The sequence below is a fragment of the Orcinus orca genome, chromosome 15, assembly GCF_937001465.1.
Source record: "Orcinus orca chromosome 15, mOrcOrc1.1, whole genome shotgun sequence".
Taxonomy (NCBI): domain Eukaryota; kingdom Metazoa; phylum Chordata; class Mammalia; order Artiodactyla; family Delphinidae; genus Orcinus; species Orcinus orca.
The window spans coordinates 62,576,784-62,600,915 of record NC_064573.1 but is presented as its reverse complement, the minus strand read 5'-3'; the positions used below and the strand labels follow the sequence as shown (position 1 = coordinate 62,600,915).

At 55.9% G+C, this 24,132-nt stretch overlaps 3 protein-coding genes across 20 annotated transcripts in view; 1 reads left to right on the top strand and 2 right to left on the bottom strand.

Annotated features, from left to right (window-relative positions):
- Positions 1-2,668, bottom strand: part of TXNRD2 (thioredoxin reductase 2) — a 34,533-nt gene extending 31,865 nt beyond the window's left edge. For 8 of the 11 annotated variants that reach the window (XM_033439533.2, XM_033439535.2, XM_033439534.2 and 5 more), the window contains exon 1: positions 2,570-2,668. In XM_033439533.2, the coding sequence (XP_033295424.1) occupies positions 2,570-2,648 (79 nt within the window). In that variant the 5' untranslated portion in view covers positions 2,649-2,668. Of the gene's footprint in view, positions 1-709; positions 2,018-2,310; positions 2,335-2,391; positions 2,462-2,569 lie in introns of those variants that run through there. The other 3 variants (XM_033439539.2, XM_033439538.2, XM_033439537.2) reach the window with 3 other exon arrangements.
- COMT (catechol-O-methyltransferase) lies at positions 2,654-21,189 on the top strand. Of its 2 annotated transcripts, none has more exons than XM_004275994.4 (5): positions 2,654-2,758; positions 15,474-15,762; positions 16,481-16,674; positions 16,910-17,041; positions 20,407-21,189. In XM_004275994.4, exons 2-5 carry the CDS (start codon positions 15,474-15,476, stop codon positions 20,605-20,607), a joined length of 816 nt encoding a protein of 271 aa, XP_004276042.1. In that variant the 5' UTR covers positions 2,654-2,758; the 3' UTR covers positions 20,608-21,189. The 2 variants fall into 2 exon arrangements, with proteins under 2 accessions (XP_004276042.1, XP_012390762.1); XM_012535308.3 differs by having other exon boundaries at positions 15,433-15,762.
- Positions 21,190-22,079: 890 nt separating this feature from the next.
- ARVCF (ARVCF delta catenin family member) overlaps positions 22,080-24,132 on the bottom strand; it is a 35,917-nt gene continuing 33,864 nt past the window's right edge. For 4 of the 7 annotated variants that reach the window (XM_004275993.3, XM_033439528.2, XM_033439530.2 and 1 more), the window contains 3 exons: positions 23,708-23,793; positions 23,117-23,236; positions 22,080-22,753 (listed from right to left, as the gene is read on the bottom strand). In XM_004275993.3, the coding sequence (XP_004276041.1) occupies positions 23,129-23,236; positions 23,708-23,793 (194 nt within the window). In that variant the 3' untranslated portion in view covers positions 22,080-22,753; positions 23,117-23,128. Of the gene's footprint in view, positions 22,754-23,116; positions 23,237-23,702; positions 23,794-24,132 lie in introns of those variants that run through there. The other 3 variants (XM_033439529.2, XM_033439532.2, XR_007471806.1) reach the window with 2 other exon arrangements.

Genomic DNA, 24,132 nt, shown 5'->3' with positions numbered 1-24,132 from the left:
GACCACACATCCCCCAGCAGGCAGGAGGCAATGACGGGGTGCATGTTGTCTGCCCAGATCCCGAGACTAAGCAGGTGAGGCTGGCAGGGGTGTAGTCCCCACCTCCCCACATCAGGAAGGTAATTGAACTGGCAGGACTGCCCTGAACTCAACTTCACCCAACATTCTAGTAGACACGGGATTAAAACGTTTGTCTTGACTCCACCTGTCTTTCCGTTGTAAAGGTCACCCTCTGTCACCAGTGAGGGAGAACAAGGGCGGCCCCTGCATTGGGCAACACGGCCTGGCCTCTCTCAGTGCCCGGCAGGGCCTGGCAGGACAGCGGCTCTGAAACGCCTCTGGGTTCCTTGGAGGCCATTTGCACCCTCCACCCCTGCCCCCGGCACACAGGCCGCTGGAGTCCTTCCTCCCTGCAGAAGCCGCTATCCGTCTCCTGTAAATGCTAGCACAGAAGGCAAGCCAGAGACGACTGAAGCAGGGGGACGGCAAGGGCAGGTGTGTCCTTAGGTGTGGCCAAACTGTGAGAGCCCCGAGCTGGGGACCCTCAGCACCAGGCTCCGGCCTGCTCCCCGTGGAGGGAGGAAGAAATAACAGAAGATCATCAGGACGTGGGGAGGGAGGCAGGGAGGTCAAGGCAGCTAGGGGCTGCATCCAGGTGCTCTCTCATATCCGCTGCTCAGGGAAGCTCTGACCAGGAGAATATCCCTACCTTCCATGGCAGATGCCCATCCCTCCTGCCGCCACTACAGGGTCTAGGCTGTGTCACCCCACAGCCCCACTCTATCAGGCAGAGGGCAGCGCGAGCAGCTGGCCGCGTGGATTGTGGGCTTATCTTTGGCGGTGGGCTCTCCCCACATGCACACCCAGCAGCCCTCTCTGTCTGATAAGCACTTGGCAGAGGCCTCCGTGGGGCCTCTGTAGGCTCCACTGCAGGATATCTGCCTTTAAACACCTGGGGGGTCTGGGTAGCCTGTGGAGGAGGAAGGACTCTGAAGGACCCTAAGACGGGCAGGGCGGGTGCTGCCCTTAGGGTGTCAGCTGGGGACGCACCCGTGCACTCTATGGGGTACCCTGGGGCACCTCACAGCCTGGCTCCCTTCCCCGCATGCAGGGGCTCAGCCGGGAAGGTGTGTCTGCCCCTGTGTCCTGAGCCCACCCTCTTCTGATTTTCTGCTCCTTCCTGAACTCAGTGGCTGGTACAGGGCCTGAAAAGAGCGGAGCCCCGCCAGGACGGCGAGGCCTCGGGCACAGCGTTCTGGGGAGGTGGAGGCCCCCGTGAACCCACAGGCCGCTGGCCACCTCGGGAGCCACCTGGGGGAGCGTCCGCATAGCTGTCCCCCCTGCTCGCTCTCTGCTGGCAGCAGGGGTTCGGGGGCAGGTGACACCAGCATCATGGTCACTCTGGCTCCTGTTCAGGGGCCACTTCTGCCACCCCCCTGCCTGGATGGGGCAGGCATGTTCCTATCAGGAGCTCTGGGGCTGAAGTGGAGGCTGAGGCTCAAAATCAGACCCTGCTGACTAGGTGTTGGCACCGTCCCCAGGCCCTACTGGCTCCTCCTCACCCTGGCCCTGGGGGTCCCCCTTCTGCCCTTGAGCGTGGGGGCAGAACTCGGGGTGCATGGCCTCCTGCCAGCCTGCATGGTCTGGGCTGTCACAGCAGCTGCAGCATGAGGGCTGAGGGCTTTAATCGTGAAGGTCCTGCCTGACACGTGCAGCAAGGGGGGGCCCAGGGGCCAGCAAAGCCACCAAGAGCAGCCCTCCGTCCCCACCTCAGGAGCTGGTGACCGCCTCCCCAGACTCCGCAGGGCTACCTAGCCCTGCTCCCCAAGGCCAGGGTGGCACACAGCTGGCCAGGGCTGCCAATATTCCTCCCACAGCACCCTATCTGTGAAGGAGCCCTCCCCCTGTCCCTGCTCCAGCACCTCAGCACTCATTCCCTGTGGGGCAGTCCAGGGGTAGGGTCTGGGGGATGGTCCCTGCAGGGATGTGGTGGGGAGCATGTTGTCATGCGTGGGACCGGCCACACTATGGTGGCAGATATGGTGGCACTGTGGCCAGCTCTGGGGGAGCCCCCCAACCGGGAACCACCACCCCACCCCACCCCACACACGCCCTGTGTGCCCAGCCGGTGCTCAGGACCCTAGCAGGCCCAGCACTTGCGGTCATCGGATTGCTGTCTGGTTTGGTCCATGACCCTTGGTGGCTCCAGGAGGACCAGCAGTGTGCTCCGCTCCCCCATGGCACCCAGAGCGCAGACCGCCGGACTCAGCGTCCCCTCCTTGATTCCCTGCACGTGCATCTATTGAGCACCTGCTGTGTGCGCCCACGGGGCCTTGGGGAGGAGGTGGGAGGTCTGGCTAGTGGGGTGCGCAGGGCGCGAAACCTGGTGACCTCGGGAGATGAGCCACCGTCGGGACCACAGGTAATGCTGGGCCGGGGGATCGGGAGGCGGCCACTCTCCCCGCGCTGTTCCCAGCGGGTAAGGGCGCCGGCGCGGACCCCTCCGGCCCCCGTCCCGCCTCCTCGCGCGGACCCCAATCCCGCGCCCGTCAGCCCGCGCCCCGCAGACCTGCCGCGCCCCGCGCTCCGCCCGGCACCGCCCGCACACGCCACCGGAAGCGCCCGACAGGTCCCAGCAGCGCCGCCATAACCGCCGCCGCCGCCGCCGCCGCCGCCGCCGCCGCCGCCGCCTGGGGCCTCGGCCGTGTCGGGCTGCCCGCCGCGCTGCCTGCGCCGACGACCGACGGAGACGCGAGAGGTTGGTGTGCGCGGCCAGGGGCCCACCCGGCGGCGGGGTCCGGACGGGGAGAGGGGCTCCGACCCGGGGCGAGGAGCCTCGAATGGGGGGCGGATCCGGGTGGAGGTATCCCCCTGGGGGTGGGGGCTCCGACCTGGGCGGGGAATGTCCCTGGACATGGGGTGGGTCTCCGGAGGTGAGGTGGGGTCTCCGGACCCTAAATAGGGGGGGCGGGTCCCCGGATCTGGGGCGGGGTCTCCGGATATGGAGGGGGGCTTCAACCTGGGGTGGGGTCCCGGGACCTAGGGTGGCGAGGTCCCCGGATCTGGAGTGGGTCTCCGGACATGAGGTGGAGTCTCTAGACCTTAAGTGGGGTGGGTGTTGGGGGGGGTCCCAGGACCTGGGGTGAGGGGCTCTCTGGACAAGAGGTGGGGTCTCCTGACATGGGTGGGGGCGGTGGCACCAGGCTGGTGGAGGAAGGGGGAGTCGTGCTGCAGAGAGAAAGTCCACTTGGGCACAGAGGCCACCACAGGGCTTGGAGACCCCGACCCCAGGCGTGGTGGTTTCTGGGAGGGCTTGGCCATGGGAATGGGTTGCAGAGTCAGGGTCTGACAGTCCTTGGGTCCTCGGAGAGGGAGAACTGTGGGGGCCTGGGCGAGGGGCTCAGCCAACTGGCAGCTCTGACAGGCCCCGGGGTGCCCTGGGGCCTTACCTTTTGTGGGAATGGTGGCCCTACCAGGGAGGGGAAGCCTGGGCCCGGACCTGCCCCAGACCAGCCTTTTGAGTTTTGAACAGTGGGATTCCTGCACGCTGCTGCCTCCACTACTGGAGGGGTCCGAGGGGCTTGCCAGGAGAGTGGGTCAGATAAACACAGAGGACATTGGTAATGGCACAGTTGGGGAAAGACCCCAGCACCCTCCAAACTTGCTCAGAGGCAACTGGGCCTTTTAAGTGTGGGTGGGGGGGCATCGGGGCTCGAGACTCAGGGGGTGGAAAATACAAAAAGTGCCAAGAGGTGTGGGTCCATGTGATTCCCTCCTGAGCTTGCCAACTGGATTTGGACTCCTGCCCTCCTGCAGAAGCTGGGCGGTGTTGCTAGAAGCGATGAGCTTGTCAGGTGGGCACCGTGGGAGGCCAGGGCATTGTAGGGAAGTGGCCTCTAGCTGTGAAACGCAGTCAGTGTTTGTACCAGTCTTTACAGGAGGCCTCTTGGAGAAGAGGGCTCAGAGGGGCCTGGCTGGGTTCTGTCAGGGAGCGTCTCCTTAGTGAATGGTCGGAGCCAACAGTAAACCCGGGTTTTGAGTCCTGAGGCTGGCCAGTTGAGAAGATTTTAGACGTTGAGCTCTCAAGTCTCTAGGTGGTGGAGTGAGGCTGCGGTGGCAGTCCACTAGATTTCCTGGTTTGCCTGTGAATGTTTGTGGTGACGTGGAGACCTCAGAGTCGCAGGCAAGGCTACTTCCATCCGCAGCAGAGCCCGGGAGACGTGGGCATCCCAGTGGGCTCACACAGTGGCCCACATGTGATGGGCAGTGGTGACCGGTTCTCTGAAGTTCTTGCCACCTTATCTCCCTTCAGCTTCCAGGGCTTTTTCAGACCCTGGAGGAAAAGGGCAGCTACACGACACCTGAGTACCAGGATGGTCTGGGCAGTCACACCAGGAGAGAGGGAGGAAAATGGGAAAAATTTATATTTGGAGAGGTGTATCAGATATTGAAGGAAATGGAAAGGCCTGGGGATCTGTTGAATGCTGACAAATGTGTAAGTTGGCAGTGCAGTCCAGCGAACAGGTGGATAATAAAACCTCAAAGGCAACAGACAGGACTGGACTCTGATGACCCACAAGGTGTATTATTATCTCCACTGAGACAAAATTTCTGTCTGTAGTCACTTCCATTTTTGATCAAAAATAAAGTAAGATTATTCTTGTTTACAAAATAGCTCCGGTCTCACTAGATTTGGGCTGATTCTTTATGTAAGTGCAGCAAGAATAATGGTTGACACACAGCCCTTTTAAAGTTTGCCTCGTGGAATTTTTTGCAGGGAATCTCAGATTGGACATTTAAAAGCTTCCAAGACTAGGAAGTCAAGAAAGTGCCAGCAGAATTCACCTGCAGACTCGAGTGAACTCCTCTCTGCTCAAGGTTCCCCCAATATCCCAGGGTTCCTAGACCTGTAGGAGGCGACCTTCCTCGCTCCCTGGGAGACTGGGGACCCTGGATGCCCAGCACCAGGCTGGGTTTTCCCAGAGGGCTTTTTAAGCCTTGGTTCCATAAAGTGACTGCAGTTCCTTAGAACCGTCTGGTCATAGCTGAGTCCATGTGTCATTTTCAAACATGACATTCCTTGGTAATACAACCAATGTTTTCAGTTATGTCCTATCACAAAGAAGACAGAGTCTTATTAAACCTATGCAAATAACTATATTGCCATGAAAATAAGGATACCCAATAATAGTTTCTGATTTTTGGAGGGATCAGGTGCAGAGAAAAACAAATGCTTCAATTTTGTTTACAGAAGTATAACTTACTAGATTGTTATGAGTCATAGATAGCTTAAGAGAAAAGGGAAAGTTTTTTTTTTTTCTCTAATATCCAGAAAATGGGACATTAAAAAGCCAACAAGGGACTTCCCTGGTGGTGCAGTGAATAAGACTCAGCACTCCCAATGCAGGGGGCCCGCGTTCAATCCCTGGTCAGGGAACTAGATCCCACATGCATGCTGCAACTAAGAGTTCTCATGCCACAACTAAGGAGCCAGTGAGCCGCAACTAAGGATCCCTCGAGCTGCAGCTAAGGAGCTGGCCTGCCACAACTAGGACCTGGCACAACCAAATTAATAATAATTTAAAAAATAAACAAATAACTCTTAAAAAAGAAAAGAGCCTACAGTATTCTAAACAGAAGCCATAAAAATTATAATCATGCTTTGTCAGTTTACTTAGTCTCATGTAGTTTTTTTTTTTAACATCTTTAATGGAGTATAACTGCTTCACAATGGTGTGTTAGTTTCTGCTTTATAACAAAGTGAATCAGTTATACATATACGTACATCCCCGTATCTCCTCCCTCTTGCATTTCCCTCCCACCCTCTCTATCCCACCCCTCTAGGTGGTCACAGAGCACCGAGCTGATCTCCCTGTGCTATGTGGCTGCTTCCCACTAGCTATCTATTTTACATTTGGTAGTGTATATATGTCCATGCCACCCTCTCACTTCGTCCCAGCTTACCCTTCCCACTCCCCGCGTCCTCAAGTCCATTCTCTACGTCTGTGTCTTTATTCCTGTCCTGCCCCTAGGTTCTTCAGAACCATTTTTTTATTTTTTTAGATTCCATATATATGTGTTAGCATACAGTATTTGTTTTTCTCTTTCTGACTTCACTCTGTATGACAGACTCTAGGTCCATCCACCTCACTACAAATAACTCAATTTCGTTTCTTTTTATGGCTGAGTAATATTCCATTGTATATATGTGCCACATCTTCTTTATCCATTCATCTGTCCATGGCACTTAGGTTGCTTCCATGTCCTGGCTATTGTAAATAGAGCTGCAATGAACATTGTGTCATGTAGTTAGTTTTCGTTCTGCTTGATCTTGGGAGAGCAGTTCCTGGGCCCATGGGTTTCTCCACTAGAGTTCTGGGTTCTGGGTTCTGATCCTTAGTCCAGAGGGATGGCGCTGCCCGAGGTCCCTGCCCAGTCCTTCCGCAGGTCTCTGAGGCAGGCCCTTTTTGTTGAGGATGAAGCCCCCTGGCCTGTAGCTGATTTCAAATGCTTTGGAGAAACATCAGAGTGAAACAAAGTTACCTGCAGCTGACAAAAGACTTAAAATGGCTGTGGTTAAAGAACTGATGAGAGGGGCTTCCCTTGGTGGTGCAGTAAGAATCCGGCTGCCAGTGCAGGGGACATGGGTTCGAGCCCTGGTCCAGGAAGATCTCACATGCCATGGAGCAGCTAAGCCCGTGCGCCACAACTACTGAGCCTGCGTTCTAGAGCTTGCGTGCCACAACTACTGAGCCCGCATGCCACAACTACTGAAGCCCGCACGCCTTGAGCCTGTGCTTCGCAACAAGAGAAGCCACTGCAATGAGAAGCCCGTGCACTGCAGCAAAGAGTAGCCCCCGCTCGCCGCAACCAGAGAAAACTCATGCACAGCAACAAAGACCCAACACACCCAAAACTAAAAACTAAAAAAAAAACAACTGATGAGAGGTCATCATAAAAACACAATTGACAAGGAAATTTGGGTGTTTCTGTAACATACACACCATTTTAAATATTAACTATAATTATGAGTGATAACATTATACCAGAACATATGGAAAACAAGCAAAATTTCTAAAATATTTATATTAATAGCATTTACCTGTACAAATATAACATATGGAAAGTTAAGATTCACTTCTTATTTGACAGTGCTTCCCATGCAGTTTACCATAACAGACAGACCTAATTATTTTTAACATCCCTTCTTTTGCAAGGTAAAAGTACAAACCACTGAGATTTTCCAAGGACCCTCTGGGAAATCCCAAAGCCATTTTGAGATCCAGACTTCATTTAGGATTGATTTGGGGAAGACAGAGTTGTCCCAAATGTCAGAAGGTTTGAACACTTGATTAAATAGGATCCCAGCTCATGGCAGAACAAGACTCAGTTATCTCCTTAACCAAGTGACAATATGGGAGCTCACAAGTAGGAACAGGAGGAAACAGGACTGCAGACCTGGGTTTTTGACCAGGGGGGACACTCAGTTCTCCCGAGTGGCAACTAGGGGTACAGGGAATTATTTTAAGACACAGATTTTTTTCCTAGGAAGATTATTCAAAAGGTAGAGAGAAACCTTTTACAATCTCTTATTAAAAGCAGACCAATAATCCAAGAAATCTCATTTTAACAGAGAGGAAACCAAGCTCTAGTTTTGTATCAGTATGCTATTGATGGTAAAGCTCATTTAAGAAAACTTCGTATACAAATCCATTTAACCTTAGCCAGCTGTAACCTCACAACACAAAATTCCTTTTCCACAAAGCTTCCACCACTTTCTATGTCCATTCAGGTTTGTTTCCCTCTTTTTTATTTTACTTGAGGACAAAACGACTCTCCTTCCCTAACAAAAACACATCCTACATTCTCTGCATACTTTTCACATAAGAACATATCCTATTTTCCAACTTTGTGTACCAAGTTGTTTCCCTTTGCTTTGTATCTAGTAGTAGTTTTATTCTCACACATTGATTATAATTTTTAACCATTAGCAACCTTTATTTTACAGAGAAAACTAGGAAGTAGGCAATTGCAAATTGTCTGTCATATCCCAGTATTCTGTAGCAGATTAGCAAATTTTATGCATATAACATCTCGTAATCTGGACGTAGATGCTTTTGACAGTACAAATTGTTTAACTGTGGCAAGAATATGTTTATTAACACACCCAAATGTCTTTAGCTTCTTTGTATCATATAAACATGAGAAGCCAAAAGTATATAAACTTATGCCTAATAATGAATGTTTCAGCACTTTATCTTTTTTAATTAATTGATTGATTAATTATTTTTGGCTGTGTTGAGTCTTCGTTGCTGTGTGCAGACTTTCTCTAGTTGTGGCGAGTGGGGGCGACTCTTCTCTGCGGTGCGTGGGCTTCTTTCTCATTGCGGTGGCTTCCCTTGTTGCTGAGCACAGGCTCTAGGCGCGCAGGCTTCAGTAGTTGTGGTGCACGGGCTTAGTTGCTGCGCGGCATGTGAGATCTTCCTGGACCAGGGTTTGAACCCATGTCCCCTGCATTGGCAGGCGGATTCTTAACCACTGCGCCACCAGGGAAATCCTCAACACTTTATCTTATTTAGATATTCAATGAATATCTGTTATTTAACTTAACTTGGCATAACTCTAAGGTTGCAAGTTACCAAAAAGATTTTGGAAACTGTTTTTAGGCAGACACATTATAAAACACAATTATTATTGAAATAAAGTTTGTCAGAATAGTGACTAGATTTGATTAAAATCAAACTTATGTGTAAAATCTTAAATGTCTAGTGGATAAAATATTAGCTATTTGACCAGTAAACCAAGTAGAATAAAAATGTATATTTGCACTATGTTTAATGTTGACAACTCTAAAGATACACCTGTTTTATGAAATGAACAATATTAAACTAGTTTTATTTAGCAAAGATTTACCAAATTACGGGAACTTTATTTAGCAAAGATTTACCAAATTACGGGAAAAACAGTTGAGTTGGTTCTTATATTTCGGGAGTTTTAGGAAGATTTAATTTATGTAAGTGCTTGTTCCTCTCGAAGCCAATTAGGATAGAACTCCTTTAAGGAATTTTATAACCTGATTTGGTAATACCATCTGGAGGTAGGGAAATATCATATATATATATATATATATATAAACATACAATCTTATATAAACATATAGACAGATGCAAACAGGGATGGTTTTCTTTAAAAAAAATTTTAGCTATGCGTCAGGCATAAATACAATTATGTAAAACTCACTAGTTTATATAAGAGTTGGACCTTGTCTTTGCTTCGTTTTATATTTTTATCCGAATCATGTTGTGGCAGGTGGGGCAGGCTAATTACCCGTTCCATATGAGGCCTTAAAGCTTCCCACCAGCATCTGTGGGGACACCTTTAAGACTTTTTCTTCACTGATATATACGTAGGGAGGCGTAGACTAAATGTTTCCAATTCACTTTTTTTTCCTTTTCAGCCTCAAGTGATTGCTTTCCGGGGTCCCTGAGTCCCTTGAGAGCCCCCAGTGGGGCAGGGCCCAAGGTTTCAGGGACTGGGGGATTTTAGGGGCTGGGGGGAGGGAAAATGCTGGGAAGGGACAGAGGGCAGAGGAGGCAGGGGCTGGGGGAGGAGGGAGTGCGAAGGGGAGCCACTCAGACCACCTTATCCTTAGCAAGGATGCTGTGTCGACCAGGAGGAAGTGGGCAGAGGCAGCCCGAGTGCTGCTCCATCAGCGGGGCTGCAGGGAGTCCCCAGGGAGGAGCAGAGCGGCCCCCAAGGGCCAGGAGGGACTCCAGCCCAGGAGGTGCCCTGGCCTTCCCCTGCCCCCTGCTTCAGGGGCAGCACCTGTCCTCACTGTGGTCTGCGGACATGTCTGGAGCCAGAATCACAAGGAAGGGAGATGAGCCTGTGGTCCCTGGGCCTCCGCGTCCCACGGGGTGTACACGGGCAGTGCCTGAGCGCACAGCTTTGCGTGTCCCCGGCAGACCCCCAGCTTGGGCAGCCAGCCCCTGGACCCCCTTCACAAGGACCCTGGCCAACCCACCCTTTTGTCCCCAACTGTTGCCTGTGCTCTGAGGCCTGCCTTCTGGGGACGCTGCGCCCCTCAAGCCCTTTCTCCGGGAGGCTGGCCGGCCCTGTGTGGCTCCTGGAGCCCCCACACAAGTGCCGTATGGCCCCCCCCCGGCTGCCCCACGAGTGTGGCTGAGGCCCAGGCGTCTGCTGCTCTCCAGACAGGGGGAGGGCCACCCGGGTGCCACAGCACATTCAGCTCTTTGCAGAGGGGCCAGAGGCATTCCCAGTGTCTTGATGGACCTTTCAGACAAGCCTTGGAACCCCGGGACTGAAGATCCCATGGCTCTGGTTGTCCGTGCCCTGAATGCCGGTCCCCACCTGGGTCTGAGGGGGGCCAGGGCCCTGGCCAGTGTCTGCATTGGGCCCTTAGGGGGATTATCTCCAGGAGGATAAGTGGTGATAGGAGATGAGGGAGGGCGTGGTTTGGGGGTTGCAGGGAGAACACTTAAGAACGGGCTTGGGACTTCCCTGGTGGTGCAGTGGTTAAGAAGCCGCCTGCCAGTGCAGGGGACATGGGTTCGAGCCCTGGTCCAGGAAGATCCCACATGCCGCGGAGCAACTAAGCCTGTGCGCCATAACTACTGAGCCTGTGCGCTAGAGCCCACGAGCCACAACTACTGAAGCCCGTGTGCCTAGAGTCCGGGCCCCGCAACAAGAGAAGCCACCCAATGAGAAGCCTGCACACCGCAACGAAGGGTAGCCTCTGCTCGCCGCAACTAGAGAAAGCCCGTGAGCAGCAATAAAGACCCAACGCAGCTATAAAAATAACGGGCTTATAATAAGGAAGGTTTGCGGGGTGGGCTGTTGCTGTAGTGGTTTTGGGAGAGAGGGCCTGCCCCTCACCCAGGTCCACGTGCTGTCTCTGGGGAGATGGATGCAGGGTATGTACATACACTGGAGGTGTCGGAGGAAGCTCAGGACAAGAAGGCCTTCCCCTCCTCCCAGAAGCGGGTGAGTGTGCACTGTGGGCGGGCAGCAGGCTGCCGCCAGGCACCCAGTCTCAGGGGGCAGGTGGCCAGAGGACAGAGAGACTGGGAGCTGGGCTGGTTTTTCTGGATCCTGCTTCCTAGTGAGGAGTGGTGTGTCCCTTTTTCTTTTTGGAATAGGGAGGACCAGAAACAAGGTGGCTTGTTTTCTTGGTTTTCCACTGTTTTTACTGTAGTAAAACATACATAAGTTAAAATTCACCATTTTAACCATTTCTAAGCATACAGTTCGGTGGCATTAAGTGCATTCACATAGTTGTGTAACCATTGCCGCTATTTTCAGCACTTTCTCATCATCCCAGGCAGAAGCTCTGTCCCCATTCAGCAGTAATTACCCTCCTCCTCCCCAGCCCCTGGCAACTTCTGTTCTGCTTTCTGTCTCTGTGGATTTGCTTCTTGTAGGTATTTCATATGAGTGGAAACATTCAGTATTTATCCTCTTGTGTCTGGCTTATATCACTGAGCATAATGTCCTCTAGGTCCATCCGTGATGTAGCAGGGTGTCAGCACTTCCTTCCTTGTGGAATATGAATCAGGGCTGCATTCATCTTAATAGCCAAGTGATGCCCCAGTGTGCAGATAGATCACACTTTGTCCGTTCGTCCGTTTCCATTCGTTCGTCCCTCGGCTGCTGTGACTCACACTGCTCAGAACGTGGGGAGACAAGTGCAGGTTCAAGTCCCTGCTCCTACTTCTCTTGGGTCCACTCCCAGAAGTGGAATTGCTGGGTCATATGGTGACTCTATATTTAACATTTTTAGGAACCACCAGCTTTTTTCCACAGCAGCTGCTCCATCTTACGTTCCCATCAGCCGTGCACGAGTTTCCGATTTCTCCACATCCCCGCCAACACTCATTATGTTCCCTTTTTTTGGGGAAGTCATCCTAATTGGTGTGAAATTGTACCTTGTGGCTTTGATCTACATTTCCTTAGTGACTAGTGATGTTGGGCACCTTTTTGTGTGCTTATTGGTTGTTGGTGTATCTTTTTTAGAGAAATGTCTATTCATGTCCTTTGCCCATTTTCTAACTGGGCTGTTGTCTTTGAGTTGTAGGAATTCTTATATATATTCAGCATTTTAAACCCTCATCAGATATGTGGTTTGCAAATATTTTCTCCCATCCCCTGGGTTGTCCTTTGCTCTCTAGATAGTGTCCTTTGATGCACAAAGTTTTTAATTTTAATGAAAGTCTATCTGTTTTTCTTTTGTTGCCTGTGGTTTTGGTGTCATATCAAAGAATCCATTGCCAAATTCAAGGTCATGAAGATTTACTCCTACGTTTTCTTCTACAAGTTTTATGGTTTTATCTCTTAAAATTAGGTTTTGGATGCATTTTGAGTTAGTTTTATATATGGTGTGAGGTAAGGGTCCAAGTTCATTCTTTCACAGGTGGAACTCTAGTTGTCCCAGAACCATGTCCTATGGAGTGGTCTTGGCACCTTGTAAAACAATCTTTTGATCATAGACGTGAAGGTTTGTTTCCCGCCTCTCAGTTCTGTCCGTTTGTTCTATGTCTCTGTACCACAGTGTGTTAATTACTATAGCTTTGCAGTAAGTTTTGAAATTAGGAAGTGTGAGTTCTCCAACTTTGTTCTCTTCCAAGATTGTTTTGGCTATTGTAGGTCCCTTGAGATTCCATATGACTTTTAGGATGGATTTTTCTATTTCTGCAAAAATGCTATTGGACTTTTTTGGTGAGAGTGGCATTGTATCTGAGGGTCACGCTGGGCACTATTTACATCCTGACAATGTCAAGTCTCCAGTCCATGGACATGGGATGTCTTTTCATTTATCTGTGTCTCCCTCAACTTCCCTCTCGCTATTATGATGCTAAATGTGTCACCTGTGGAGGCCTCATGAAGGTCCTGCCTCCTCAGCAAAACCGGATCTCCACGGCAGCCTCTCCCAGGACTGCCCCTGTCCTGAGGCGAGAGCCACCAGGAACAGGATACAGCATCCTGCACAGAGCTTTGCCCCTTCCCCTCACTGTGGTCGGGAACCATGTTTGGAAAGTGCACTTTGCAAGCCCCTTAAAACCTTCCATCATGCGTGTTTAGGACACACAGAAACAGAGGGCTTGAGGGTGCCCCTCGGTCATCGGCTCTTACCTTCTGGCCAACGGCCCCTTTGTCCTCCTCTCAGGGTAACTGGGGCTCTTTATCTCCCACCCTGGGCCCAGAGCCAAGCAGGGTGTTGGGATCCTAGGGTCCCAAGGCCACCGCTGGGTATACCGAGTGACCTCACCGTGGCTCTTTGGAAGGGCAGAGCAGAAGACACTTGGGTACGAAGACCTGAAACAAGAGGAGCCCTCCATGTTTTGTTTCCCCACAGAGGGTTCTCCACGGCCCTGAAGCGCTTCCTCCAAGTGTGGCTTCCTTCAGTGGCTTTATTCTTTTTATTTTTTTTTAATAAATTTATTTATTTTTGGCCCCGTTGGGTCTTCGTTGCCGGGCATGGGTTTCTCATTGCGGTGGCTTCTCTTGTTGCGGAGCACGGGCTCTAGGCACGTGGGGTTCAGTAGCTGTGGCACATGGGCTCAGTAGTTGTGGCTTGCGGGCTCTAGAGCACAGGCTCAGTAGTTGTGGTGCACGGGCTTAGTTGCTCCACGGCATGTGGGATCTTCCCAGACCAGGGCACGAACCTGTGTCCCCTGCATTGGCAGGCAGATTCTTAGCCACTGAGCCACCAGAGAAGTCCCCGGAATATTCTTTCTTATTTTTGATATTTATGTGTAACATTTATTAGTTTTTTTCATCAACCCAGAGAATAAATCAAAATGATCCAACATCTCACCACCGCTAGTGAAGATAGTCATGATACATAAAGCAACACAGGTGTGGTTAGGGGCTCCTAAGCCCGCAGAAAGGAGCACAGTGAGCAGTTCTGGTCACTTCAGGCCACTCGGCCCCTCCTTGTTGAGTCCTGTCACCTGTCCCTGGAAGAAAGCGCTGTGCCTTAACCCACGGCGCCTCCCCTGTGATTCCCCCACCTGCCTCCTGGGTGGTGGTGCGTCCTGCCCCATGGGGCATGTGCCTCCTTAGCCTGCAGGGCAGTGCCAGGACCAGGGAAACCAGGGAGGCTGTCCCTGGTGTCCGGACTGGGGGACGCTCCAGGCTATGTCTCACTGCCTCTCTGCTCTCACTTGAGGGCCAGGCCGGCCTCCGGGAGGGGCCCACGTGCCAGGACTCTGGTCACCTTCAGGTTATGGTTCCTGCTTAAATTACCTAAAGGCAGGAGAACCGCGCACAAATTCCATCTGCTTTGCTGCTGAGCTCAGAGGAGGGACGTGGTGGGCAGAGCCGTCTGAGGAGGCAGGTCTGGTCAGTGGCCTGGGAGCAGAGCAGGGCGTGGGCCCCACCTGGGTCTTTGTGTGTGCAGACTCTGACCTGCTGACCACGTGCTCACTGTGCCTGGTGTAAATAGGCCATGTGGCCTGAGACCACTCAGACATCTGGATGTCCATGCTCCCCTATTCATCCCTGCTCTGCCCACCAGGCCCCCTCCTCGTGGTCCAGGGTGTTGGGGTTTGAAGCCCTGAGCTGTCCTCGAGGGGTCTCCCCTCCAAGATCCTTGGCCTGCCCGCTTTCCCATGTGCCTTTCCCAATGGGAGCTTCTCGGGGAGCGGGGTCCTGTGTGGCCCCTTCCTGTGCATGACCCTTGCGTGACCGCAAGCCCCGATGGAAGCTTCCCACCTTCCTCTGTCTTTCATCCTTTTCCATTTTAAGGTCTCTGCTCTGTGCCAGCTCAGCCTTACCGTGTCTCAGGGGCCCCGGGCCCCTCATCTGACTGGGACCCCAGCTACCTGCCCAAAGGGTCACTTGCCAGGGGGAGGCCTGTCTCGCTTCCACTGTGGTGTGGGTGGCAGGGTGGCCTTCCTCCTCAAAGGGGAAGAGGGGACAGACTGACCCTGTGTGGTCGTCCCCTACGGGAAGAGCCAATGGGCTGTGCCCTGTGTGCCTGACTTGGGGGCTTCCTGTGTCCTTCTCTGGAAACTTACAGGGCCACACAAGCTCCTGGACTGTCCCGAGTGTGAGTGCCCAAGGGGGCTGTGCGTGAGGCTGGCTTCCCCTGTGCTGTGTAAACAAGCCTCAGGCCAGCTGTGTCCCTTGTCAGGGCTGTCTGGGAAGCCACGGGGCTGGGGGAAGCCAGACACGCCCGCTCCCGACCCCCAGGACGCAGCCCCAGCAGGAAGTGGTTTGTGGGTGGGCGGGGCTGTGGCTGTGCTCACCTGGAGCTGGCCACCAGGCATGTGGCTGGCCTCTTGAACCTTGTACCCCCATCAGCACAGGGGGGTGGCGGGGGGGGGGTGGCAGTGGCAGCACCCCCAGACTGAGAGCGTGGGTCAGCCAGGAGGGCAGGTTACTAACACCGTGGTGACCACGTGCTCCCAGGAGTCCCGCCGGGTAGAGCCCCGCCCATTGCCCCATCACAGATGCTGGAGGCCCCACCCCTGCTGCTGGCAGCTGGCGCCCTTGGCCTGGTGTTGCTGGCGCTGCTGTGGCTGCTGCAGGCCTTGCGACTCTGGGGCCTGTTCATCATTGGCTGGAACGAGCTTGTCCTGCACCCCGTCCGCAACCTCCTCATGGGCAACAGCAAGGAGCAGCGCATTCTGCACCATGTGCTGCAGCACGCTGTGGCCGGGGACCCGCAGAGCGTGCTGGATGCCATCGACGCCTACTGCTCGCAGAAGGAGTGGGCTATGAACGTGGGCGACAAGAAAGGTGGGCAGTGCGACCGGCACAGGTGAGGGTCAGGGGCTGTGCAGAGCCCCGACGCCCACGTCACTGTCCCCACGGGAGGGTGGGACATTTGATAAACCCCCCCTCCAGGAGGTGCTGTTCAGGGGGCCCCTTGCCATCGCCAGTCAGAGGCAACAGCAGAGTCTCCACGTGGGCCCTGCACTCGCAGGCCGTCAGGCAGAGCCAGGTGTCAGCACAGGGTGGGTAGTGGGTCCTTGGCTGTCCTGGCTGGGCCTGACGGTGTATGGAGACCCTTGGACTCTGCCAGGCACAGGCACCAGCCCCCCGGGCTGCCTCCTGACCTTTGGACTCCAGCCTGGGGCACAGGCAAGTGCCACACTACACCCCCTGGAGTCAGGCCCTGGGGACAGACATGACAGCCACTGTCCAGCCCCCTTGGACCTTCTGACAGTGTCCAGCTCAAGGGAGCCAGGGAGGCTCTGAGTGCAGCCTGGGGGCAGAGTGGGGGCTGGACAGTGGTTGTCACGTCTGTCACGTCTGGGGGCTTCCACAGAGGGCAGCTCTGGGTTAGGACAAATTGGGGGCAGGGAGGAATGGTGGAAAAGAGAGGGAGCAGCGTGTACAAAAGCAGAGGCCTGAGGGGCCAGGCACTGGGAGGGGCTGCTGCTCAGTCAGGAAGGAGATGGGCCAGGACTGGGGTGGGTCACCCCCTGCCTGCTCACCCCACTCCCCTCCGTAGGCCAGATCGTGGACGCTGTGTTGAGGGAGCAGCGTCCCTCGGTGCTGCTGGAGCTGGGTGCCTACTGTGGCTACTCGGCCGTGCGAATGGCCCGCCTGCTGCTGCCCGGCGCCCGGCTGCTCACCATTGAGCTCAACCCTGACTACGCCGCCATCACCCAGCAGATGGTGGACTTCGCAGGCCTGCAGGACAGGGTGCGGCACCATTCCTAGGGTGACAGATGTGGACACAGGTTCCAGGGGCCAGGAGGGCAGGAAGGGCCTGGGCCACACCCCGGCGGCTCAAGGCCACATTTACCCAGCTGGCCCACAGCCCCAGTCCACAGAGCAGGAGACTCCCAAGGCCCCCAGAGGGAGGGGCAGAGCAGGAACCTGTCTCCCAGAAGCCACTTGGACTCTCAGGGGTCCGGGTGGGGGTCTGTTGTTTCAGGTGACCGTTGTCGTCGGGGCATCCGAGGACATCATCCCCCAACTGAAGAAGAAATATGACGTGGACACTGTGGACATGGTCTTCCTCGATCACTGGAAGGACCGGTACCTGCCAGACATGCTCCTCCTGGAGGTGAGTGTCTACTTAAAAAAAATTGCACAATGTGAGAGTAGCAAGTTAAGTTTTATTTGGGGCTACATGAGAGCTGCAGCCTGGGAGACAGGACCCCCGATAGCTCTGAGAAACTGTTCCAAAGAGGTAGGGGGGGAAGGTCAGTATATATGTGATTTTGGTGAAGGGGGAGTACATGCAATCGAGTGCATATTTTTTTGCCAAATGTTTCTGCTAGTCACGAGGAGCAGTCATCACCATGAAGGATTTTAGTGTTTTTCTAGATACAAGGAGATACAAGAATTGGGCTCATAAAATCTTCTCCTGAAAGTATCTATCTGAAGACCTGTTCTGCCAGTTTTTCCCAGAGCACAGAGTGCCTTATTTTAGCTCTCTACCTGAACTCGTTTCAGGGAGTGTTGACAGTCAGCAGCTGCAGCAGTAAATGATTTAATCCTTGTAGAGGTAGATGGTAAGTGCCAACGGAAAATGCCAATTCATAGTTGACAGGAGCCTTGCGCCCGCCTGGCCGGAATGGGCCCTGCCGAGGGCGGCCCTGGGGGCCCAGGAGGCTTGGGCCAGCCTGCCTGCATTTAGGACATGGAGGGGAGTGCGGGGCCCTGGGTGGGGTGGAGACTGGAGGAAGGGGGATCCCTGCAGGGCAGCCTGTGCCGGGGTGGCTGGGAGGGGTGAACACCTGGGGCTGCAAGGGCTTGGGCTGGGGAGGCAAGAGGGAGGCAGCCTAGTGGCCACGTGGCTCTCCTGACTGGGTGGCAGGTGCTGGCCAGGGAAAGACGCGTCTCCTGCCCACCTTCCTCCCCAGACTCCTTGTTGTACGCCCCCTGCGTCCCCGCCCCCCCCCGTGCCCACCCCCAGGCTGTCCAGCCTCAGTGCCAGCTGCTCCTCCGGCACCACGTGGTAGCCAGGGGGCTGCCTCGCACCCAGGTGAGTGGAGCTCAATATTGATGACCACCACCTTGTCCCTCCCGGGCGGTCAAGGGGACACAGCAGCTGGGGACGCTCTGCCCCACCACGGCCTCCAGCCCGGCAGCCACATGGGGCTGACCCTTGTCAGTCCCCTGCTCGCCCACCTCAGCTCCCCCACAGGCCGGGCATCACCCGGCACAGGGGGACTGTGGGCGTGGGGGGCACGGCTGCTTGAGCCATAGCTGGGGCCAGGCAGGACCTTGCACCAGTGGTGTTGGCGTGGGTGTGGTGGGCCTGGTGCCTGGACGTGGCGAGAAGGAACCAGCCCTGGCTGGGGGTGTGTGAGAGGGTGCAGGATGGTCTGGGACTGGGCAGGGTGGGGGCAGTGGGCCAGGGCTGTGTGTGGAGGGCTTGACCACACAGGCAGGGCACGGAGGAGGGCTTCAGGCAGGTGAGGGCAGGCTAGACCTGTCTTCCAGAGAGATCCTGTTGGCTGTGTGGAGTGGGGAGGGGTGGCGGTGCAGGGGACCCAGACCAGGAGCTGCACGGGGACCTGTGCTGGCTGAGAACAGGTGGCAGTGGGGGTGCTGGCACAGAGGCCCTCGAGCCAGAGCGGGGGCGGCTGCAGGGAGCACATCTGGGCAACTGAGCAGCTGGGCCTGCGTCACCGGGAGGGGAGGTTTCAGCAGCTTTGGGGTGTGTGATAATTACGGGGCCTGCATTGATAGAAAAGCAGCAAATATTGCCCTTAGTAACTAGGAAACTAATAGTTTTCTCAGTGCCACTTGTTCAAAGCTGGTAATTATCTCAAAAGAAGAAAAGTTGTGAATTGGGAACGTGCACTCTGAAGCCCTGCAGCTGGGCTCTTCTTGGGCCTGGCTGCTCCCCCTGGGCTGGGGTGAGGGGCTGGCAGGGAAGGTGGCCGTTCAGACCAGGAGCTGCTTCGAGGCGGCCTCGGTCCCCCATTGCTCGGGCCTCTCCACAGACTGCTTGGGTGTCCTCCCAGCAGGGCAGCTGGCTTCCCCCAGAGCCAGAGACAGACAGAAGCCACACAGTGGCCAGAGTCTCAGCCCAGCCCACACCCTGGGCAGAAGGAGGGAGGGGTCAGGGAACAGTGGACCCGGCTCTGGTCCTCTGAATGCCGTTCCCTCCCTGCTGCCAGCACACAGTCTTACTCGGATGTGGGCTTCTGGCCAGAACTCTCCAGGGCTCTGTCCCCAGGCGGGCGGCCCGGCTTTTGCATCCCTCCTCTGTAACCTGTGGGTTTAGCGCCTGACTTGTTGAGCCCACCTTGTCCACCTGCGTCCTTCAGAACGAGCTCCAGCTCGCCTTGGGCGTTTCCTGCCCAGACCTGAGATGCCCTCCTGGGGCTGGGCAGGGCGGGGGTGGGGGGGCGCCTGCTCCCAGGCTGCCCTTTCTCATCAAGATTGCTGGGAAGTTCCTTTTCTTTTTCTAAGAGAAATGCTCCATGATTCAATAGAGGTACTTTGTTCAAATTCTGGCTCATGGGTTGTCCCAGCCTCACTGATCTCACAGCTGTGTTTTCCACTCTGGCCTGAGGGACCTTGGCCTCCCCCTCAGCCCATGGGCCGGAAGGGAGGCAGCCACCACCAGGGAGATTCGAGGGCTGCACAGTGGACCTCGCATTCCTAAGTCACCAGGGGGTGCCCGTCTGTCCCTGTGGTCCGGCTGGCAACTGGCAACTTAAGACACGCCTGGGGCCCTTGCTTGATTTTGCTTTCTGTGTTTGGGATTGCTTTTTTTTTTTTCCTCACTTTTATTTAATGATCATGTAAAGAAAACTCTGAGCTACCAACAGAACAACTGGGCTGTCCCTTCACCCCCTCCCCCAGACAAACATTTCCTCTCGAGGTATTTCCTCTTTTGATTTTTGATGTAATCTAAGCATCTCCTCCCCCAGCTTAGAGAGACTGCAGAGGGACCCGGGAGGTCCAGCCGCTCCTCCCTCTGCAGAGCCCAGGCCCGGAACACTGGCCAGCTGCCCAGGGCCCAGGCGCTGGTGGAAATGGGGTACCTCAGAGTGGACCCAAGGGCCAGGCTTGTGGGTGGGTGGGGAGGTGTGCCCCATCTCTGCCCCCCAACAGTCACCCTGGTCAGGCCGGATTGAACCTCCAGTGACCGCTGACAGCAGCCCACACACTGGGCACCAGGCATCTGATCTGGAGGAGCCCCGTGTTCCTGGCACCCGGTGACCAAGGGACCCACTGGCCTCAGTCACCACTGTGGCTTTCCCAATCCTGGCCCCGTCACCTCCTCCACTCACACTTCCAGCTAGTGCTTAGTAAGCACCTGCTGTACTGAGGATGCAGGAGGAGCAAGGAGACCCCGGCCCAGCACAGCCGTTTCCTGCTGTGGCTGCTGCCAGTGAGGAGCTGGTGCAGGGCTGACCCAAGGTTAGGCCACCCTCACCTCCTCCAACCGTCCGTCTGTCCCTGCAGGAGTGTGGCCTGCTGCGGAAGGGGACAGTGTTGCTGGCCGACAACGTCATCTGTCCGGGGACACCAGAGTTCCTGGAGTACGTGCGTGGGAACAGCCGCTTCGAGTGCACGCACTTCAGCTCGTTCCTTGAGTACTCACAGGTGGTGGATGGCATGGAGAAGGTCGTCTACAAGGGCCCGGGCAGCCCTGCACAGCCTTGACCGCCCACCCTGCCCCAGCTCCCTGGCCAAGCTGGATTCTGAAGGGTGTGGTGGCCCTACTCCTAGCTGCCCCGTGTCTGCAATGTGTGCATCTGTCCTCAGTGCAACACCCTCAAGGCCTGCGAGGCCCAGGCCTGCCCGCGCTGGCCCCTGCATGTGGGTCCACCCCAAGCGTGACCAGCTCACCTTGCAAAATCACTACAGTAAATCTGGAAAAGTATCTGACTGTAAAGGCCAGCTCAGGCAGGTGGTGTCCATGACAGTGTCACACCCCCACCCCCACCCCCACCCCCCAGCATTCGTCAGTCTTCTGATTCAGGAAGTCAGAAGTCAGGGAACTGGGGCTGTGCACTCACACAGCCTGCCCTTGAGGTCTGCCGTCACCAGGTGGCAGCAATGCCTCAGTGATGGCACCATAACCAACAACTCACCCCACACTTCGGACTCCTGAGTTCTTTCACTTCCTTTTTAAGAATGAAATGCCACTTCTTTACTAAAATCATCTGTTAACAATCTTATATACCAATATCATGTTTAAAAGATGGTAAAATAGAAATTAAAGATCTAAATATTTAGGTAAGAGATGAACTGAGTGCTTCTTTTCAGCCACTGTGATGCTGCTGCTTTCCCCTGGCGTCCTCCAGCTTTGCACCAAACACAAGCTGCTCCCCTTGGCCAGATGCTAACACTGCAGACTGGCCGCAGCAGTGCCGGAGGTCGGCCTTGCTCAGTACTGCTCCCGTGGCCAGGCCGAGGGCACCTGTTACAGCCCCATGGGGATGTCTGCAGGCTGGGGTGACCCCCACCTGGGAAACCGGAACAAGGCAGTCAGCCAGCCTGCAGGTCCATCTCTGACCAAGCAGGTGCTGGGGAAGGTGGACACGGCCCTACAGCAGTGCCAGATGTGGTCTGTCCAGTGCCCAGCCTTTTGGGGCCCGTGTGTGGCTCTGAGGGGAAGCACCGTCCCCAGTCCCACTCGGCCTTGTTTGGGGAAGAGAGAGTAGACTCAGACCAGCTGCAGCACTTCTGCATGTGCCCAGCTGGCAAGGGATGAAGCAGAGTTGGTTTGCATCCACCTAAATCCACAGGTGCCCCCAGCTCTGACCTGGTGCTCCAGCCCCAAGGCCCCCAAGTGGTTGGACCTCTGGCCACCTCGGAGGCTCCCTTGGGCCCCAGCAGAGGGTGGGGTCCTAGACCCCAGGATCACCCCTCCTGGTTGAGGCCCACCTGTGCCCAAGACCAGCCACTGGCCAGGACTCCACCCCAGGCCTCAGGACCCAGCTAACCACCCAGGACCAAGCCCACTCCTCTTTGTGTGTAGAAAGGGGACGCATGTGGGAAAACAACCCTGGGGACTCGGAGCTGAAACCCTGCTGGACACAGCAGACACACACCGAGGGCCACCTCCGACACCCAGCAAACGATGGGAGCAGCTCACGGAGAGAGCTGAGCCTCGGAAGACAGGAGGTTCCTTTGTTGTTTTTTTTAATTTTTAATTTTTCTTACAAAAATTTAGATGTTTACCCATAGTCTTATTTTGGTTTTGTTTTTAATTGTTTTCATTAGTGTTTTTCTTGTTTTTAAGTCACAAACAGCAGGCACTGAACAGCAGTCCCCCACTGCTGCTGCCAAAGGTCAGTCCCAGAGGCGCTACTCAGGGGCCAGAGCCGAGCAGGGAAGGCGCTCCAGGCATCTGGGGGTGGGCGGGGCCCTCCAAAGCCTCTCTGTGGGTCGCCCCCCACTCAGGGCCCAGGGAAGCCCCTCCACCCTTGGGTTCAGACTCCCTTCACTGAGCCCCCTCCCTGCCTGGCTGCGGGGCCCCAGGGGCCCACCCCCACCCAGCTCCTCAGGGGCCCCGCCAGCCCCAAAGCAAAGCCAGGTGCCCGGCCCTGGGCCCCACCGGGCTCCCACTGGCACACAGCACCATATCAGTAAACTAACTCGCCTGGGAGTTAGAAGCGGGGAGCGAGGGCGGGAGGGCAGGCGTGTCCAGAACCCACAGCTCCAGGGAAAGAGGAGCTGCCTACCCCCGCCACCAGGGGCTCCCAGCTCCACGGCGGGGTCTGCGCAGGCCGCCTGGAGGTCCTTTCCCCGAGGTCCCTTCTTCCGAGATCCGACCCTAAGAGCAAACGGCTGGGCCCAGGCCCTGAGGAGGAAGAGGGGAAGGCTGAGCAGGCCTGGTAGCAGGGCGATGGACGCGTGGGTGAAGGCGGCAGCCTCGGGTGGTCCTCGGGGGGCCCTGTGCTGGGGGCATTGGAAGGTGTGGACCACCCCTGTTCTCACCCCGTGACCTCCAGGCCCTGATGGCACAGGGCCTGAGCCAGGCTGCAGGCCAGGGGGCCCCTCCCTCAGCCCCCAGCCTGGGCATCCCTCCGCTGGGCCTTCAGGCCTGCTGAGCTCGAGGTGGCCCTGCGGGGAGCGTGCGGAGAGTGGAGCAGGCAGGCAGGCAGACGGGATGGAGAGAAGCCCTCACCCAGAGGACGAACACCAGATGAGAACAAGAACGTACCAGGCATGCAAGCTAGACCCAGGAGTCAACAGGCTGAGGCTTAGCGTCCCCCACGGCGTCCACCAGCCTGACTGCGGGTCTGCTGGGCCCGGGAGGAGGAACCTTCCTGCCGGGGTCGGGCTGCAGGGCGGTGGGCAGGAGGGCGTTAGAGGCAGAACAGAGCAGGTTAGTCCGAGCTGGCGAGTTGGGGCTGGGCTGGTCAGCAGGGCAGGGTGAGAGCCGGGGTGCACGCGAGGAGAGGCCTGAGGGCCGGGGGAGCTGAACCAGCGGGGCTCGGAGAGGCAGGGTTGGCACAGAGCAGATGGCAGGGGCTGCCCTGGAGGCAAGACCATGCAAAGGAGGGTGCAGATGCGCCCTCTGTCCCGGGCCCCCTCCCTCCCAGTGGGTGCGAGTTTTTAACCACCTGCACCCACAGGCTGGCTCTGACGTGAGGTTCCCGAGGCAGAAGGGCCACACCCCGAACGGGTCTCCTAGCCCAACTGCCCTGCAGGTGAGCCCCACCCCAGGCCCCAGACCAAACCTTGCCTGGGCCCCTCTCCAGGTGACCCCCGGACACACCACCTCCCTGGACACCTGCCCACAGCCACTCACTTTCAACGATTCCTTCTCAGAGGCCTCCCCTGCAGGCTCACTGCCTCGAGCCCTGCACTCCCTCCGGTCAACGGCGGAGTATCCATCTGTGGGATGGAGGCAGGAGAGGACTCTGAGGCAGGCACCAGGCGTGGATCTCCCTCTCAGCCCAGGATGCATTCTGGAGAGGGCCCCCACCTAGCCCGCTCTGAGCCAGGCCTTCTCACGGCCCCTCCCGTGCGGTGGGCCTTGCAGCCTCTCCCCTGTTCCCCACCAGCAACTCAGAACCCTCCAGCTGCCCCCTCAGCTGCCAGACAGGACACCCTGGCTGGGCAGTGACCCCTCCCTGGCTGCCCCACCCCTCACCCCTGAACCAAATCTTTTTTCCAACCACACCTCCTCGGAATGTCCTCCCCACACAGACTATAAGCAGCCTGTACCTGCAC

Excerpts from the sequence above, each read along its gene's own strand:
- COMT (XM_004275994.4), top strand. The coding sequence starts at position 15,474 with ATGCTGGAGGCCCCACCCCTGCTGCTGGCAGCTGGCGCCCTTGGCCTG. Across the intron at positions 16,675-16,909 it reads TCGCAGGCCTGCAGGACAGG|GTGACCGTTGTCGTCGGGGC; the intron begins GTGCGGCACCAT and ends CTGTTGTTTCAG. Across the intron at positions 17,042-20,406 it reads CAGACATGCTCCTCCTGGAG|GAGTGTGGCCTGCTGCGGAA; the intron begins GTGAGTGTCTAC and ends CTGTCCCTGCAG.